At 47.8% G+C, this 17,736-nt stretch overlaps 1 protein-coding gene across 3 annotated transcripts in view; it reads right to left on the bottom strand.

Annotated features, from left to right (window-relative positions):
• LOC308651700 (mitochondrial import inner membrane translocase subunit TIM16) overlaps nucleotides 1-17,736 on the bottom strand; it is a gene marked incomplete at its 5' end in the record, with an annotated part of 66,297 nt that overhangs the window by 47,819 nt on the left and 742 nt on the right. For all 3 annotated transcript variants that reach the window (XM_081299119.1, XM_081299122.1, XM_081299118.1), the window contains 5 exons: nucleotides 5,034-5,110; nucleotides 9,220-9,403; nucleotides 9,835-9,905; nucleotides 13,695-13,769; nucleotides 15,501-15,597. In XM_081299119.1, the coding sequence (XP_081155245.1) occupies nucleotides 5,034-5,110; nucleotides 9,220-9,403; nucleotides 9,835-9,905; nucleotides 13,695-13,769; nucleotides 15,501-15,597 (504 nt within the window). The remainder of the gene's footprint in view (nucleotides 1-5,033; nucleotides 5,111-9,219; nucleotides 9,404-9,834; nucleotides 9,906-13,694; nucleotides 13,770-15,500; nucleotides 15,598-17,736) is intronic.

Raw genomic sequence — 17,736 nt, 5'->3', positions numbered from 1 at the left:
ATGTGAGGCACTGGGTTCAAGGCCCAGCACTGCATATAAATAAATAAATAAAATAAAGGTCCATCAACAAACAAAAGAACCCACTCAACACCATGGAGAAAGGGTAGTCTTTTCAACAAGTGGTGCTGGAACAACTCAGGAAAAAGGAAAAAAGAATCTCTACACAGACCTTACCTTTTTCACAAAAGTTTAACTCAAAATGGACTACAGAACTAAGCACAGAACATGCAACCATAAAACCTTTGTTACATAACACAGAAGAAAAATCTAGGTGGCCTTGGATACAGCAATGACTTTTTAGGTCTAACACCAGAGGTATGATCATGGGAGAAAAATCTCACAAATTGGACTTCATTAAAATTGAAAATTTCTGGGCTGGGCTGTCGCTCAGTGTAGTGATTGCCTAGCAAGTGCAAAACCCTGGGTTTGATCACCAACACTGGGGAAAAAATACTGAAAATTTGTTTTTCTGCTTTGTGACATTGTCAAGAGAATAAAAGACCAAAACTCAAAGCCACAGACTCAAGAAAATATTTGCAAAATACCTGTTTCAGATCATTTATACCTAGGGCTAGGGTTGTGGCTCAGTGGTAGAGCACTTGCCTCGCATGTGTGAGGCACTGATTTAATTCTCAGCACCACATATAAATAAATCAATAAAGGCTGGGGTTGTGGCTCAGCGGTAGAGCGCTTGCCTCATACATGCGAGATCCTGGGTTCGATCCTCAGTACCACATAAAAACAAACAAACAAACAAGTGAAATAAAGGTGTTGTGTCCAACTACAACTAAAAAAATAAATATTTTTTAAAAATTAATCAATAAACAAAGTAAAGGTCCATTGACAATTAAAAAAAAATAATTTATGCCTATAACATCAGGAGAACATTAAAGGTTCAACCATGAATTGGGTGGGAGCAAACTTCTGGTACCCCAGTGACTCAGAGGCCAAGGTGGGAGCATGGCAAATTGGAGATCAGCTTGGGCAACTTAGAGGGACTGCCTCAAAATAAAATTAAAGAGGCTGAGATCCTTGCTGGGCACAGAAGCACTGCCTATAATTCTAACAACTTGGGAGGCTGACACAGGAGGATCACAAATTGAGACTAGCCTCAGCAATTTAGGAAAGACCCTGTTTCTTTTTTCTTGTTTTAAAAATATTTCTTTATTTAAAATATTTTTTAATATTTATTTTTTTAATTGTGGTTGGATACAATACCTTTAGTTTATTTATTTTTATGTAGTGCGGAGGATCAAACCCAGGGCCTTGCACATGCTAGGCAAGTGCCCTACCATTGAGCTACAGCCCCAGCCCTATTTAAAATATTTTTAAAACAATACAATATTAGTTATAGATGGACACATTGCCTATTTTATTTATTTATTTTTTTGTGGTGCTAAGCATCAAACCCAGTGCCTCATGTGTATTAAAGCAAGTGCTCTACCACTGAGCTACAACCCTAGCCCATTTCAACATAAAAGTTATTTTGAGCCACACCTGTAATCCTAGTGGCTCAGGAGGCTGAGGCAGGAGCTTTGTAAGTTGGAGTTCAGCATCAGCATATTAGTGAGGCCCAAAGCAATTCACTGAAACCCCATCACAAAATAAAAAGTAATAAGGGCTGGGAAGGTGGCTCAGTGGTTGAACACACTTGGGTTCAATTTCTGGTACCAAAAAAAGTAATTTTAAAATGGACTAGGGGCAGGCACAGTGGCACAGTCTGTAATCTTAGCAATTTAGGAGGCTGAGGCAGGAGGTTTGTGAGTTCAAGGACAGCCTGGGCAGCTTAGTGAGACCCTGTCTCAAAATTTTAGATAAGTGGGCTGGGGAAATAGCTCATTGGTAAAGTGCTTTACCTAATATACAAGGCCTTGGGTTCAATCCCTTGTACTAGGGGAGGAAAAAAAAAGAAGGGGAAAACCAAGTGAATACCTGCTGTGAGCAGCCCACATTGAGTGCCGGGGACAGAAAGATGAGCAAACAGCCCAGCCATCACTAAACTTGAAACCAAGGGATGTACTCTGCAGAATAGTCATAGGGACCTTTGGGGAGGAACTGAGACCTGAGCTGAACCCTAAAGGACAAGCAGAACTTGCTCTCTTACTCTGGCAAGGGAAAGGTATTTGGGGAAGGTGGAAGAACCCGAGCATGATGTGGAGGTGGGAGTGTACTGGTGTAATGGGGGAGTGCATGGGGTAGTGAGTAGGGCAGGAGAGCACAGTCAGCTGAGGCAGGGACCAGCCGAGAGGGCTTCCAAAGCCAGGCCTTGTGGGCATACTTGGAAGGGGCCCAGGGCTCTGTGCCATTCCTGGCAAAGCCTTCCCAGATGCAGTTTACTGAGCAACTGCCACACACCAGGTGGGCACTAGGCAGGATCCAGGGAGTAGCTCCTCTCAGCTCTGTGCTCCACAACCTGGGCTCCAAGGGTCCTGTGGTGACATATGTAGACCATACTTATGAAGGGGATGAAAGCACAGGGCAGAGAAGGTGCACCTAGGGACAGGCAAAGAAGACAATCAGGGACTGAAACAGAAACAATGCCAGTGAGAGTCAAAGAAGACAGCCAGGGACAAGGACAACTGTAGATTAAGGACATGAAGAGGGCACAGGAAATGGGACAGGATGGAGAGCGGGTCTCAGCGATGAAGGTCAAGGGAAACACCTCTCCACCCCACAGTGCTGCGAGAAAAGGCAGGGGCCTGGGTTCAAAACCACTGATGAGCTCTGTGACTTGGGCAAGCCCTGAGCCTGCTGAAGGAGGATGAGGACAATGGGACAACAGTGCCACTCACAGGAGGGTTACTGGGGCTTAGGGCACAGCACCCCATGGAGGCACCTGAGCCCTCTGGAACAGTACTTTAAGGCTAAGTCCTAACAGGAGTCCATAGTGTGACCTGAAGGGCTGGCCCTGCAAGGGATGCAGCCTCCCTGCAGTGGCCCTGTCCTGGCAGGGCAGGAGCAGACTTGTGAAGGAGGTGCAGGCGCAGGCGGCAGAGGCCATCCATCCGAGGGGCTGGCGTGCCCCCTAGTGGCCACCTGCCCCTTCACCGTGGCCCTAGGAGATCCTCAGGCAGGCAGTGAAGAGGGGCACTCTTGGGGCAGCAGCCCCACTGGATTTCCTCTCAACCTGAGAGCTCAGTGTTTGGAACCTACTGCTTAATGAACAACCCAGAAAAAAACAATCAGTAAGGACTAGGAAATTCACCTTCCAAAAAGGCAGAGAATAGGGTCCCTCCGAATGTGAACCATGGGCCTAGAGGGGTCTACTGCTGGGAGCCTTCTACTTCAGGAGAACTCCCGTCAACTCTGTCCCTGCCACCCCTTCCACTCCTTCCTCCCGGCCCTGGCGCCAGGCCCTTGCTACCTACCCATTCTCTAATAGTGCCTTCAGGTCCAGCACAGCACCAAGGCCACCCACATCCCCAGATCCCATGGTCTTCCTGGACCCTGGTGCATGGCCATGCTGGGGACCCTCTGTCCTAGGTCCAGGCACCACCCTGCCTTAGCTCTCTACCTGCCACCTTCTCCTTGTAGGCTTTGGATCCTTCTTCCAATGAACTGTCATTTCCTCCTGGAGGCACTCCTGGCCTCTGAACATAAACCATGCCCACCTTTCCACCTTCAGCTCTGGGCACCACCAGGGCCAGAGACTTAGGTGACGCTTCACTCCCACAGCTCCAGGTACTTAAGCTCAACAACCAACAATCACTCTGGGAGGTGCCCAACCCAGAACATCCACACAAGGTGCCCTTCTTTTTTTTTATTTTAATATTTAGTTTTCGGTGGACACAACATCTTTTGTTTGTATGTGGTGCTGAGGATCGAACCCGGGCCGCACGCACGCCAGGCGAGCGTCCTACCACTTGAGCCACATCCCCAGCCACAAGGTGCCCTTTCTGGCACCTTGTGGCACCTACTGCACATGCCAGTATCAGTGCAGGGGCTCTTCCTGGAGCCCAGGACCCAGTCTCATGATGTCCACTCCTTAATCCACCACTTAGCACTCAGCGCTCCTCCCTATGGTGTGCGTGTCTGCCCTGGTTTCTACCACCCCCGACTAAGGAATTATTCTTTCCATCCCTCAGGAAGTTGTCCAACATCTGTGTTGGACACTGCTCATCTGCCATGCTCTGTCCACACAGCAGCCAGGAAAGCACTCAAAACAAAAACTGCTCACCTCACACCATCAACTGCCCTCTGACTTAGTTGTAAATGTACAACATGCCTTTATTTTATTTCACGTGGTGCTGAGGATCGAATCCAGTGCCTCACACATGCTAGGCAAGTGCTCTACCACTGAGCTACAGCCCCAGTCCTGCCCTCTGACTTTTAATGCTTTGATGCTTTCCTGTTGCCCCTGAGGCCTGGGTACTTGTCTCCCCTGGCGTCCAGCCAGGTGCCTGCCCCAGGATTACTTCCCAACCCAGACCTCTGCTCCACAGCCCCTGTTTAAGGCCAATCTTCCCCAGCCTCTCTGACAAACTCAAAGTACCACTTCCCTTTCAGAGGTAGGTCCCAGGTCACAACTTGCCATTCATCTGTACCACCCTTCATGGAAGGTGGCCATGTCCAACAGCATGGGGCTGCCACAGAACCCTGCATATGGAAGCCACCAAACATGAGCCTCGAGTTTGGATAAACCATTAAGGCAGTAGTGTGAGGTTGATTCGAGGACAGGATGGAGCTAAATCGCAAAGGCCAGGCACCAGCAGCGGGCAGCATGGGGCTCTCTTCAGGCCCATTCTGTTAGAACCCAAGTGGGGTGGGAGTTCATAAATGTCCCACCTGGGGGCTGGGGATGTGGCTCAAGCGGTAGCGCACTCGCCTGGCATGCGTGTGGCCCGGGTTCGATCCTCAGCACCACATACAAACAAAGATGTTGTGTCCGCCGAGAACTAAAAAATAAATATTAAAAAAAAAAAAAATGTCCCACCTGACTTCATTGCCCTTTGGCTTCATAAATCCTGCCACATCTGCAAGGTACAGGCACGGCTGGCCCTGTGCAGAGGCCCACAGACTCACTGCCTACTTACCTTGCACGCCGTGCCCACAAGTGCTCCATCCCGGCTCCAGACAACACTCTGCACCAGGTCCCCGTGGGCCTCCAGCTCTGTAGAGAAGCAGCCAAAGTCAGGCCCCAGCTCATAAGGGGACCAGAGAAGCAGGCTGGGGCAGGCCTGGGGCAGGCCTGGTGTAAGGTAACTCCCAGGGTTAAGGCAGCAGCAGCAGCAAAAAGGATCCCTCTCAGCTAGGAAGAAACAGGCAGCAGCTCCCTCCAGACAGAGGTATGTATACCAGGGGCTTCTGCCTACAACTCTGCCCTTGTCGGGTCGCATCTGTACTCAACAACCACCTGTGGCTCCTTGTTCCTCGGTCTGGCTCTCACTTCCTACCAGGCTCACTTCCGCTCACTCTGCCATCCCTACTGGGTCACCGCAGCCCTGGACCTCTGCTCTTGCCAACTCCACTCTCTTCCCCTAGCAAGGGTTTTCAAATACATCCATCCACATGTTCTTTGAAACTCTTCCTGTTGTGGGTTGAATCGTATCCCTGCAAAAGATGCTGAAGTCGGGCTGGGGATGTGGCTCAAGCGGTAGCGCGCTCGCCTTGCATGCGTGCGGCCCGGGTTCGATCCTCAGCACCACATACCAAAAAGATGTTGTGTCTGCCGAGAACTAAAAAAAATAAATATTAAAAAAAAAAAATTCTCGGGCTGGGGATGTGGCTCAAGCGGTAGCGCACTCGCCTAGCGTGCGTGCGGCCCGGGTTCGATCCTCAGCACCACATACAAACGAAGATGTTGTGTCCGCCGAGAACTAAGAAAAAATAAATAAATATTAAAATTCTCTCTCTCTCTCTCTGTCCCCCTCTCTCTCTCACTCTCTCTTTAAAAAAAAAAAATTACTCACTACTTTAAAAAAAAAAAAAAGATGCTGAAGTCCTAAGTCCTAGTACCTGTGAATGTGACATAATTTGAAACTGGGTTCTTTTAGGCTGGGGTAGCTCAGGGGTAGAGCTTGTGCTAAGCAGGTGAGAGGCCCTGGGTTAGAGCTCCAGCACCAAAAAGAAAAGAAAAAGGAATATTGTTTCTTTGAAATGCAATATAACTGGTATGCTTATGAAAATGGGAACTTGGGAGAATGGGAAAATGGGAACAAGACAAACACGAATGGAGGGAAAGAAGGAAGACAGACACCCACAAATCAGGGAGCTCTAGAGGCAAGCCCTGGAACAGACCTTCCCATAGCCTCGTGAGGTGCTGATCATGCCTACACCTCAATCTGCCTCCTAAACCCCAGAACTGTTAGATAATAACTCCTGATATTTTACACCACCCCATTTGTGGTTCTTCGCACTGGCAGTCTTAGACACTAATACCCTCCACTTCTGAGTGTGAGGAGCACTTAGTGACTCTCTTCCAAAATAGAGAAGCTGGTAGGCAAGTTGGTGTGTGACCTGGGTCCCAAGTCAGGTCAGAAAATGCACTACGCTTCCTCTCTGTTCCCTCAGGGCACTCGAGCAGCCATCAAGGGACCCATAAGGGAGCAACTGAGCCTTCCTGTCCACAGCCAGCACCTTGTGAGTGAGTTGTCTTGGAAGGGGCTCCCCCAGCACAGGTCAAGCCTTCAGACAAGTGCATCCTCAGGAGAACCGAGCCAGAACCGCCAGCCTTAGCCACTCCCACATCCTGGCCCCTCAAAGACTCTGGGGTAATAAATGCTTGTATTTGTTTTAAGTATCTAGTTTTGGGTAATTTGTTCCAAAGCAATAGATAACCACCAAGGTTCCCTCCCCTGGACTAATCCCAGTTCTACCACCCATGAGTGCCACAGCCATGGCCAAGTTATCTGACCTCCTGAGCAGGAACTGACACATTCCAAAGGAGCTGCTGTGCAGACAGATGTGCAGGCCCTCAGCACAATGCCAGGCACACAAAAAGAGCCTGGGAGGGGTAACAAAAAAGTTGCTCTCTAACAAGAGGCAGGCCTCATCACCTCCACTGTCACTTCCAGGGTCAGGCTGGTCTTCTAGGCCACCCCAGGGGCTCACCAGGGCAAGACCTACACCTTATAGTTCACTTTTCTTTTCCCCCATGACTTCATGGGGCTGGGGATGTGGCTCAAGCGGTAGCTCGCTCGCCTGGCATGCGTGCAGCCTGGGTTCGATCCTCAGCACCACATACAAACAAAGATGTTGTGTCCGCCGAAAACTAAAAAATAAATATTAAAATTCTCTCTCTCTCTCTCTCCCCTCACTCTCTCTTTAAAAAAAAAAAAAAAAAAAAAAAAGAATATTAAAAAAAAATGACTTCATGGTGGGCTAAGCAGGTGAGAGGCCCTGGGTTAGAGCTCCAGCACCAAAAAGAAAAGAAAAAGGAATATTGTTCCTGGCTGAATTTTCAGTAACTGAGGCATCAGAAAGGACTCCCTAGGACACAGGCTGTTCTGACAGCCCTCTACGGTGAGCTCAGTCCACTCCCAACACTGGCATATCACAGGGCTCAGCTGCAGGCTGCCAACATCACCATCAAACACTGAGGAATCGGACCCAGCACTGTGACCTCTCCATGGGGATTGAGGGAGGAGACACAAGCACCCATGGGAGGGGTGCCTTAAAGAACAAAACCTCCGCTTCCAAGTGGGAAGGCAGGGGTTTGTTTTCAACACTGAAAACAGTTCTAGGGGTTGGAATGTGCGGCTGAGTGGTAGAGTGCTTGCCTGGCATGCAAGAGGCCCTGGGTTCAACCCCTACCCCTGACACACACTCAAAAAGAAAGATATTTATAAAGTTTTTTTCAAGCAATAACAGTATAAGGAAGTTATGTAGAAAAATGGAGGAAAACAATAGAAAATAAAATAGCTAAGAAATGAAAACAGATGCCTATGTGGAGAGGGACAGATGCTTATCATAAGGCTTACAGAAGTTGCACTGTGCAACTTTTTTATTTTGATACTTTTTTATTTTTATATTTTGATACAAGGGATTGAACCCAGGGGTGCTTCATCAGTGAGCCACATCCCCAGCCCTTTTCCTTTTTTTTTTTTTTTAATTTTTAGTTGTGGAGGGACACAATACCTTTATTTTATTTATTTATTTTTATGAGGATCGAACCCAGTGCCTCACATATGCTAGGCAAGTGCTCTACCACTGAGCTATGACCCCAGCCCTCTTTTCATTTTTTTGAGACAGGGTCTTGCTAAGTTGCTTAGGGCCTAAGTTTCTGAGGCTAGCTTTGAACCTGCAATCCTCCCGTCTCATCCTCCCAAGACTCTGGGATTATAGGCATGTGCCACTGCGCCTAGCAAACTTAGGGTGTGTGTGTGTGTGTGTGTGTGTGTGTGTGTGTGTGTTGCTAAGAATGAAACCCAGGCCCTCATGTGTGCTAGGCAAGTGCTCTGCCACTGAGCTAAACAACCAACCCTGCTATTTTTTTCTTTTTTAAAATTTTTTTATGTATTAGGGATTGAACCCAGGGGCACTCTACTACTGAGCTCCATTCCTAGGCCTTTTTAAAATTTTATTTTGAGGGAGGGTCTTGATAAGTTGCCAAGGTTGACCTTGAACTTGTCATCCTTCTGCCTTAGCCTCCAAGTTGTTTCAGGACTACACCACCATGCCTGGTCCTAATACGAATTTTAAAAGTCATATTATTGAAACAACATGCCAGGCATGGTGGTTCATACCTGTAACCCCAGCAGTTTGGGAGGCTGAAGCAGGAGGATCACAAGTTCAAAGCCAGCTTTAGCAATTTGGCAAGGCCCTAAGAAACTTAGTGAGACACTATCTCAAAAAATTAAAAGGGGATCTGGGGTTGCAGGTCAGTGGCAGAGCACTTGCAGAGCACATGTGAGGCACTGAGTTCAATCCTCAGCACCACGTAGAAAAATAAATAAATAAAATAAAGTTATAAAAAAAGGTTTAAAAAGGATGAGGGGGCTGGATGTGTGAGGCACTGGGTTCAATTCTTAGCACCGCATAAAAATGAAACAAAATAAAGGCATTCTATCTACTTTTTTTTTTTGGTGTTGGATGTGGAACCCAGGGCCTTGTGCATGCAAGGCAAGTACTCTACCAACTGAGCTATATCCCCAGCCCGTCTATCTACTATTACAAAAATTAAAAAAAAAAAAGGGGGGGGGAATGGGAATATACCAAAAAAATAAAACAAAACAACAACAAGGAAAGGAAGGGCTGTCCAGGGCACCAGGGAGGCCACACCTGTCAGAGACTGCTGCTTGGCTGCGTCCCAGACCTTCACGGCTCTGCCTGCTGAACTCGCCAGAACGCCGTCTGTGGTGGGGTGAAATTGCAGTACTTCCACCGGCAGCGCTTCAGGGCCCAGCACCACTCCAGGCTCTGAGGGGAGGGCCTGGCCAGGACCTGGCAGCCGCCACAGCTTCACCTATGGAAGAACTGAGTTTGTAAACCAGGGCTGCCCCTGGCTCCAGAGAGGTCCCATGCTGAACAAGGCCAGTCCACAAAGAAAACACCCTTTGGCTGGTCAGGGGCACCTCGCCCACCTCAGCTGTTCGGGTTGGGAGCTGCATATTCTATGTCCTGGAGAGGGAGGGAACCCAGTTCAGAGCTCACAGGGTATGGCCAAAGGCTGGTCAGAGTGGGGACAGGGGCTCTGCTGTCCCCTTCAGTCTCTCACATCACCCAGACTCCTTCCCTTGGGCAATAATATGGTGTAAAGGCTAGTCACCACCACAGCTGCGGGCAGGTACTCAGGGCCCAAGGGCCTGAGGAAGGGGAGCAAGTGAAGACCCTGTGGGAGTTCAGAAAGCTGGGGTAGGTGGGACATGACCAGCTCCTCCAAATGGCTCCACTCACCGTCCTGTCAGCAGAGCCCGTGCCCAGAAGGAAATCATCAAAGGGAGAGAAGTCCAAGTCAGTTACCAGGTCTGTGGGGGAAGAATGCATGAACTTGCTGTAATGTCCTGTTTCCAACTCAGCAGGATCCACCCCAGGCCGGAACCAAAGCTCAAGTCTATGGAGGTAACACCTTCTTCCCAGACAGAGGTAAAAGTGAGAGCCCTTCTGGACACCATGGGAGCAAATGCCCTAGGCCCCTCCTGCAACACATGTCCACCACAGCCCTGCTGTCCCAGGGTGGTCAAAGGCATCAGGACGCTCACAGGAAAATGAGCAGGAAGCTCCTCAGGTTACCAGGCATCTGTGTGGACATAGTGGCCCAATCCAGGCCTCTCAAGGCAGCACAGACTTCAGTTGCAAAAGGTCCCAAGTCACCCAACAAATACTTCCTTGGCTGAAGCAAGCAGAAGTTAGTCTCAGGTTGCTGGTACAGGACATGGGGGCACTCAAAGTCAGCCAGAATCCAAAAGGGAAACAAGGCTGGTGATGTGGGTTGGAGCTGGAGGGTGGGGAGGGTGGACGGTGGACAGGACTGTGGGCCAGCATCCCTGCTACCTGCCGTAGGGCTGAGCAAGACAGTTTCCTCATAGCCAGAAGAGACAAGAGAGGATAGCTATGGAAAAGCTCCCCTTGGATAGCCCTGCCTGTATTCCCAGCCAGCAGGCCCACACTAGCCCTGGGCCCAGAGGCAAGAAACCCTGCTACCCTGATCTTGGGGCTCTTCGGGCAGGTTCTGAGGGAGCTAGAGCTCAGCTACCCTTAAGGGTAGCTTCTTGGGGTGCTCTTACAAGAAAAGGCTCTGAGGAATGGCCATCACAATGACGCTACCACCCACCCATAGACGAGTGGTCCAGCATCTGTTTATAGAATGCTAGTGATGGCGGGGCTTACCACCTTTCAAAGACATCACCCACCAACTTGGGTGGCTCCACCATGGATACAAAGCAAGTAAACATGAAGCCAGGCCCAGTGGTGCACACCTGTAATCTCAGCTACTGAGGAGGCTGAAGCAGGAATATCATAAACTCAAGGACAGGCTCAGCAACATAGAAAGATCTGTCTCAAAATAAAATTTAAGAAAGGCCAGGGATGCAGCTCAGTATACAGCACCTGTCTAGCATGAGACACCCTTGGTTTGAACCCAAGTACCACCAAAAAACCAAATATACAGACACACACACACACACACACACACACACACACACACAGGATAAGTTATGCTATAAGATGAACAAGGCAGAAAATGTGTGATCCTGAAAATGATGGCACCTGGGCAGGACTCATGAGTCCACTCAGTCCATCTGTTAGAGTGGGAAAAACTGGGCACCAGAGCAATCATAATCCATATACTCAGTCATCTTAGTTGAGCTATTTAATCCCCAAAATGTAGAGGAAAAAAATCACAAACCGCTAATGTTCTCAATCAAAAGCTATAACCTGAACCAGGCACAGTGCACACCTATAATCCCAGAGACTCGGGAGGCTGAGGCAGGAGGATTGCAAGTTCATAGCCAGCCTCAGCAATTTAGCAAAACACTTAGCAACTCAACAAGGCCCTGTCTGTAAATACAAAAAAGGGATTGAGATGTGGCCCAGTGGTTAAGCACCCCTGAGTTCAATCCCCAGTGCCAAAACCAAAAACCAAAACCCGCCAAAACAAAAGCTACAATGTGGACAAAAACAAAAATGTAAAAAATCTTGGCCCTCATGGTCCGGTCTCTACTGGTATCTTTAGATTAGCTCTTATCACTCCAGTACTGAGAACTGGTTTATTATTAGTCATTATTGCAAGATACAAAAAAAAAAAAAAAAAGACCTTATGCCAGACAGTGGCAAATGCCTGTAATCCCATCTTGGGCAACTTAGCAAGACCCTGTCTTAAGATAAAAAATAAAAAGGGCTGGGGATGTAGCTCAGTGATAAAGTGTCCTTGGGTTCAATCCCCAGGACTGAGGGGAAGAAAAAAGGTAGGGTATTACCTATTTTAGCATTTCAGGACCATATAGTCTCTGTCAACTATTTCACTCTGGGCAGGAGGTGTAACTCGGTGATATAGCACGTATTTGGTGTGCCCAAGGCCCTGGGTTCAATCCCCAGCACAAAACAAAGCAAAACTACTCAACACCACAGTTAATACAAGAAAGTAGCCCAAACTGCAAGTCAGTGAACGGGTAAGGCTATGTTCCAATAAAACTATTTATGAAAACAGGTGGCTGGCTGGATATGACAACAATGTACAAACATCTGCTACAGAGGCAGAAGGTGGATCAACGGTGGCCTGAGGCTGTGGTGCCCAAGGTGGAAGCAGATTAACCCCAAAGGAATCTTCTGGGGGTGGGGGGGGATGCAAACATTCTGAAACTGAACTGTGGTACACACAATTCTAAAACTTTGATAAAAAGCATCAATTATTCACTTAAAACAGGCAATGTTTATATAATATGTAAATGATGCCTCAATAGTTGTTTTTAAAATTTTAGATCAGGGGCTGGGGTTGTAGCTCAGTGTGAGGCCCTGGGTTCAATCCTCAGCACCACATAAAAAGATAAATAAATTAAATAAAGGTATTCTATCCATCTACAACTACAAAAAATATTTTTTAAAAAATTTAGATCAGGGCTGGGGATGTGGCTCAAGCGGTAGCGCGCTCGCCTGGCATGCATGCGGCCCGGGTTCGATCCTCAGCACCACATACCAACAAAGATGTTGTGTCCGCCGAGAACTAAAAAAAAATAAATATTAAAAATTCTCTCTCTCTCTCTCACTCTCTCTCCTCTCTCACTCTCTCTTTAAAAAAAAAGAAAAAAAGAAAAAAAAATTTAGATCAGAAAACACAGATGAAGCTAGGCACAGTGGCGCATTTCCGTAATCCCAGGAGCTCAGGAGGCTAACACAGGAGGATCACAAGGTCAAAACCAGCCTCAGCACCTTAGCAAGGCCATAAGCAACTTAGTGAGACTGTCTCTAAGTAAGTAAAATACAAAAAGGGCTAGGGATGTGGATCAGTGGTTAAGTGCTCCTGGGTTTAGTCCCCAGTACAAAACAAAAACAAAACACAACACAGACAACTTAGCACCTAGTATTCTAGATAAATATTGGCTATGGCTATTAACTGCCTTCATTGTCACTATCAGGATTCCTGCAGTCAGCAGCCTACCCAGTCAAAGGATCAAGGATCTTCCCCACTTCCCTCATCCCAAGGCCTCCCAATAGGCTGCCAGGAACACAGCAGAGTGCTTGGGCCCAGAGCTGCTGCAGCTGGACAGAGGAGACAAAGCCAGTCTGGCCAGTATTGCCTCGTCCTAAGGAAAGCAAACTGTTTCCTCAAAATGGGCAGGCTGCCAAGCGCCCTAGAAGCAGCTGCAGCAGACATCAGCTCTGTGTGAGGGCCTACCTCTGACCCAGCAGCCCAGCGTGGAGGGCCCTGAGTGGCCTGACTGCAGAGGATGCCTAGGGTGAGAGGTGTCCCACGGGGCTCCAGGAGAAGATACAGGGCTAAGAGGCACACAGGAGTGAATCCCCCACATCGTGTCTCTGTCCACAGTGACAGAGAGCCAACCTAACCCTGGACCCTGAAGTGCACACCTCCCTCCTTCAGGTTAGAAAACCTGGAATGTCCAGCTTCCCACCTCTCTTCCTGGGCCAGAATTCTAAACTAGCCTTCTGAGTCCAACCACTTTGCAGAACACAGTGAGGACTATAAGCCATGGGACCAGGGGGCCATGGGACCAGGGGGCCATGGGACCACATGTATAGCAATCCCTGACCCCAGGAAGGAAGGGCCAGTTCTAGGCTTTCTGGGTCAAGCACCCACTCACCTGAATGACAGCCCAGGTAGGCCACACGTCTCTTGTCTTCTCCTTGGCCTTCCAAGGCCATGATGCCCAACATACCTGTTAAGCAAACACAGGGGCTCTTTGACTCTGAGACTAATGGGGACTACCTACCTCCCAGCTCAGGGCTCCCAGAGGAGATAAAAACCAAAAACTCAGCCTAGGACTTCTCCAGAGCCTCTATAAGTTCATATCCCTTTGAACATAGTGGCCCAGAGTTAGGTTACACCCCACACAAGAACCATCTGTGCATCAGATACACAGATGCCACTGAAAAAAAAGAGGTTTTCTTTTTCTCACATTGTGAGCCATATAAAAGATCAGCTGTGGGCTGGAGATGTTGTTCAATGGTAGAATACTTGTCTAGCATTCATGGTTTAATCCCCAGTGCCACAAAAGAAATAAAAAATAATAATAAGGTCAGTGTGGGGTCAGTGTGGGGCCACTGGCTGCCACCTCTTCCACCTTTACCTGGAAAAGAAACCAATACCCCAAAGTAGAAGTGTTGAGTGTTTGAGAGGTTGAGGCTAACAGTATATATAAATCTTTGGATACAGCTCTGCCTAAAGCTCCTGACTTCTCAGACAAGCCAAAAAGGTTATCACGAACAGCCAAGGGTGTCCCAACTCATGCAAGGGCTTTTTAAATCTTTGTACTCTTATTAACCCCAGCTACTCCAGGCCCACAGACAAGAAATAAGTAGCCCATGGGGAGGGCGGAAAACAGAAGCATCAGTCCTCTTTCTACCCTCCTGGGCATACTCTTTTTTTTTTTAATATTTATTTTTTAGAAGCAGTTGGACACAATACCTTTATTTTATTTATTTATTTGTATGTGGTGCTAAGGATTAAACCCAGGGACTCGCACGTGCTAGGCGAGTGCTCTACCACTGAGCCACAACCCCAGCCCCTGGACATACTTTTGATGACCACAATCACTAGTTTATATAAAAGTACACTGTATTATCAGGATCAATAGTTTATAATCCCAGTGACTTGGGAAGATCTCAAGTTCAAGGCCAGCCTCAGTAATTTAACAAGGCCCTGTATCAAAATTTTAAAAAATAAGTAATAAAAAAGACTGGGGATGGCCGGGTGCAGTAACGTACACTTGTAATCCCAATGGCTTGGGAGGCTGAGGCAGGAGGATCACAAGTTCAAAACCAGTCTCAGCAACTTAGTAAGGCCCTAAGCAACTTAGTGAGACCCTGTCTCAAAATAAAACATAAAAAGGAGGGGTTGAGGAGTAGCTCAGCTGGCAGAGTGCTTGCCTAGCATGCACAAGGCATTAGGTTCAATCCCTGGCCAAAAACAAAAAAAAACTGAGGATGCAGTTCAGTAGTAAAGTGCCCCTGGGGTCAATTCCTAGTACCTTAAAACAACAGGAACACCTTAATGAAAATCCATCAGGGCTGGGGTTGTAGCTCAGCGGCAGATGGCTTGCCTTGCATGCATGAGGCACTGGGTTCAATCCTCAGCACCACATAAAAAAATAAAATAAAGATAGTGTGTCTATCTATAACTAAAAAAATATTTTGAAAAAAAAATTGGGCTGGGGTTATGGCTCAGTAGTAGAGCCTAGCACGTGTAAGACACTGAGATCATAAAAATAAAGGTCCAACAACAACTAATAAGATATTTTTTTTAAATTGATCAGATTACTGCATACCGACTAGTAAGCAGGTGTCTAACGCCCTGTGAGGCACTCACCTGAGCCCTTTTACCCCAAGACACTCCAAATCTCTGGTCTGCCAAGTCCCATGTCCTCCCTGTAACCAAGTCCACCCCATACCTGGACGGTCAGAGTTGAAGGCAATCAAGGTAGAGCTCGATTTAATCTGGTTCCCACATGAGGGGGTGGTTCCTGCACGAATGTCATTGATCCAGGCCTGAAAATAAAGAATAAGAAATGAGTGGTAAAGGCCAGATTTCTACTCAAGACTAAAGCAGTCAGGGCTGGGGATGTGGCTCAAGTGGTAGCGCGCTCGCCTGGCATGCATGCGGCCCGGGTTCGATCCTCAGCACCACATGCCAGCAAAGATGTTGTATCCGCCGAGACCTAAAAAATAAATATTAAAAAAAATTCTCTCTCTCTCTCTCACTCTCTCTCCTCTCTCACTCTCTCTTTAAAAAAAAAAAAACTGTTAAAAAAAAAAAAGACTAAAGCAGTGGGCAGAGGCCATAGTTCAGGAAACTCTACTCTAAAGCTGTAGCATTAGAGATGCATTATTTAGATCAAACCCTGTTCCCATTCATGCAGTCCTTTAGGAAATGCAAAATGTTCTTGAAATAACCTAAGTCACTAAGGGGGGTGATTTTTCTTATAAGTCAGTTCCCTAAAAAGGATGAAGAAGCTGTCAGAAGGAAGCCTATTTCTTTCAAAAGGGAAGGAGGGAGGGAGGCAGGAGGAGGAGGAGTGAGTAGCTAAGACAGAAGATGGCTCAGCTTCCCCAATGGTGCTGCTGAGGGCTCTGCCAGGGTTCAGGGACCCCTCCAAGCACTGGGAGAAAAGCACCCACTCTCAACAGGGAAAACTGAGGCTTGGCCTTATCAGAATATGCCCTTCCATTAAGTGTCCTAAATGAGTGAACACTTTACCCCCAAAGGCATGGGGTGCTTATTTTGAAACGAGATCAACAAGGCCCTCATATTTCCTCTGTTGGTGTCAAAACATAGCTCCTTGTTCCTTCCTGCCCCAATGACGGAGCACCCAACTTCCCAGTCCAACCACCTGCAGCATCACACCTAAATTTCTTACTTCAAAGTTCACTTGCCACCAGTAGAATATAAGTACCATCTTTATTTTCCCTCCCAATTCATGTTTACCATACAAGCATAATGACAGACAGTCTCTTTGAAAAGGAGAAGAGACTGCCTATTCTCCTGTCTCCCTAATATAAACTCAAGTTTTCACTGCAATCTATGGTTCCATTAGGCGCCCCTTTCTGCACTTTACCTTGCTGGACTGAGACCCACTCAGGACCAGGGCCAGCCAAGTACTCTCCAGACCCCCTGAGGAGCACTTACTGTACTACCAGCAATGGTCTTAATGCAAGTTTATTTATTTATTTTTATTTTTTTTTATTGTTGGTTGTTAATGCAAGTTTAAACACTAAAAACTCCCCTCTGCCTTTCAATGGGTCCCTACTGCACTGAGAACAAAACCCAACTTCTTCCACAGCCCCTCAGACTTGGCAGAACAGCTCTGCACTTAATTGTCACTATGCTTCCCTGATCACTGCTCTCCATCCACCTGCCTTCTTTTCAGTCCTCCACCAGACTCTTTCTCACTTCTCACCCTTTGAGCCTCAGTTGAAATCCAGGCAGCCTTCCCCATCACCCTACTGAAATTAACCCCCACATCATCACCCTCCATTTTTGCTCCTCATGAGTGTCCTTCAATGCACTTATTAAAACTTGCAAAGTGGCCGGGTGCAGTGGTCCATGCCTGTAACCCCAGCAGCTTAGGAGGATAAGGCAAGAAATAGGAGTTCAAAGCCAGCCTCAGCAAAAGCCAGGATTTAAGCAACTCAGTGAGACCCTATCTCTAAATAAAATACAAAATAGGACTGAGGATGTGGCTCAATGGTCCAGTGCCCCTGAGTTCAATCCCCAGTACCCCTGCTTCCCCCCAAACAAAACTTGCAATGCCCTTATATGTTTCTCTGCTTGCTGGCTATCTCCTTCATGTGGCTATCAGTGCGACCGAGACAGAAAGGGAAATGCGGTTGCATTTCGGTGGCCCTGGCTTGCTTTGGGACGCGATTGGGCCACTAGAGATCAGTTCCTAAACCCAATTATTCGAGGACACTCCCAGGCCTTCCAAATAACACGGGGAGTGGCAGACCAAGGCTGGCATCATCCGTGCAGCACATCCCTCATCAGACCTGTTGCCCTGCTGGAGGTCGGAGGTACCCCCACACACAGCACTCGGCTCAGCTCTTCCTCTGAGCTCCACCTGCTCTGGCTTCCCCAGGCCCCACCCAGGCTCCGGCAGCATCACCAGAGTAAAGGAAGAGCTTAAAGCA

The sequence above is a fragment of the Spermophilus citellus genome (genome assembly GCF_964194105.1).
Source record: "Spermophilus citellus genome assembly, chromosome: 6".
Classification (NCBI taxonomy): domain Eukaryota; kingdom Metazoa; phylum Chordata; class Mammalia; order Rodentia; family Sciuridae; genus Spermophilus; species Spermophilus citellus.
The sequence above is the reverse complement of the archived record's forward strand: the minus strand, read 5'-3'. Positions and strand labels throughout refer to the sequence as shown.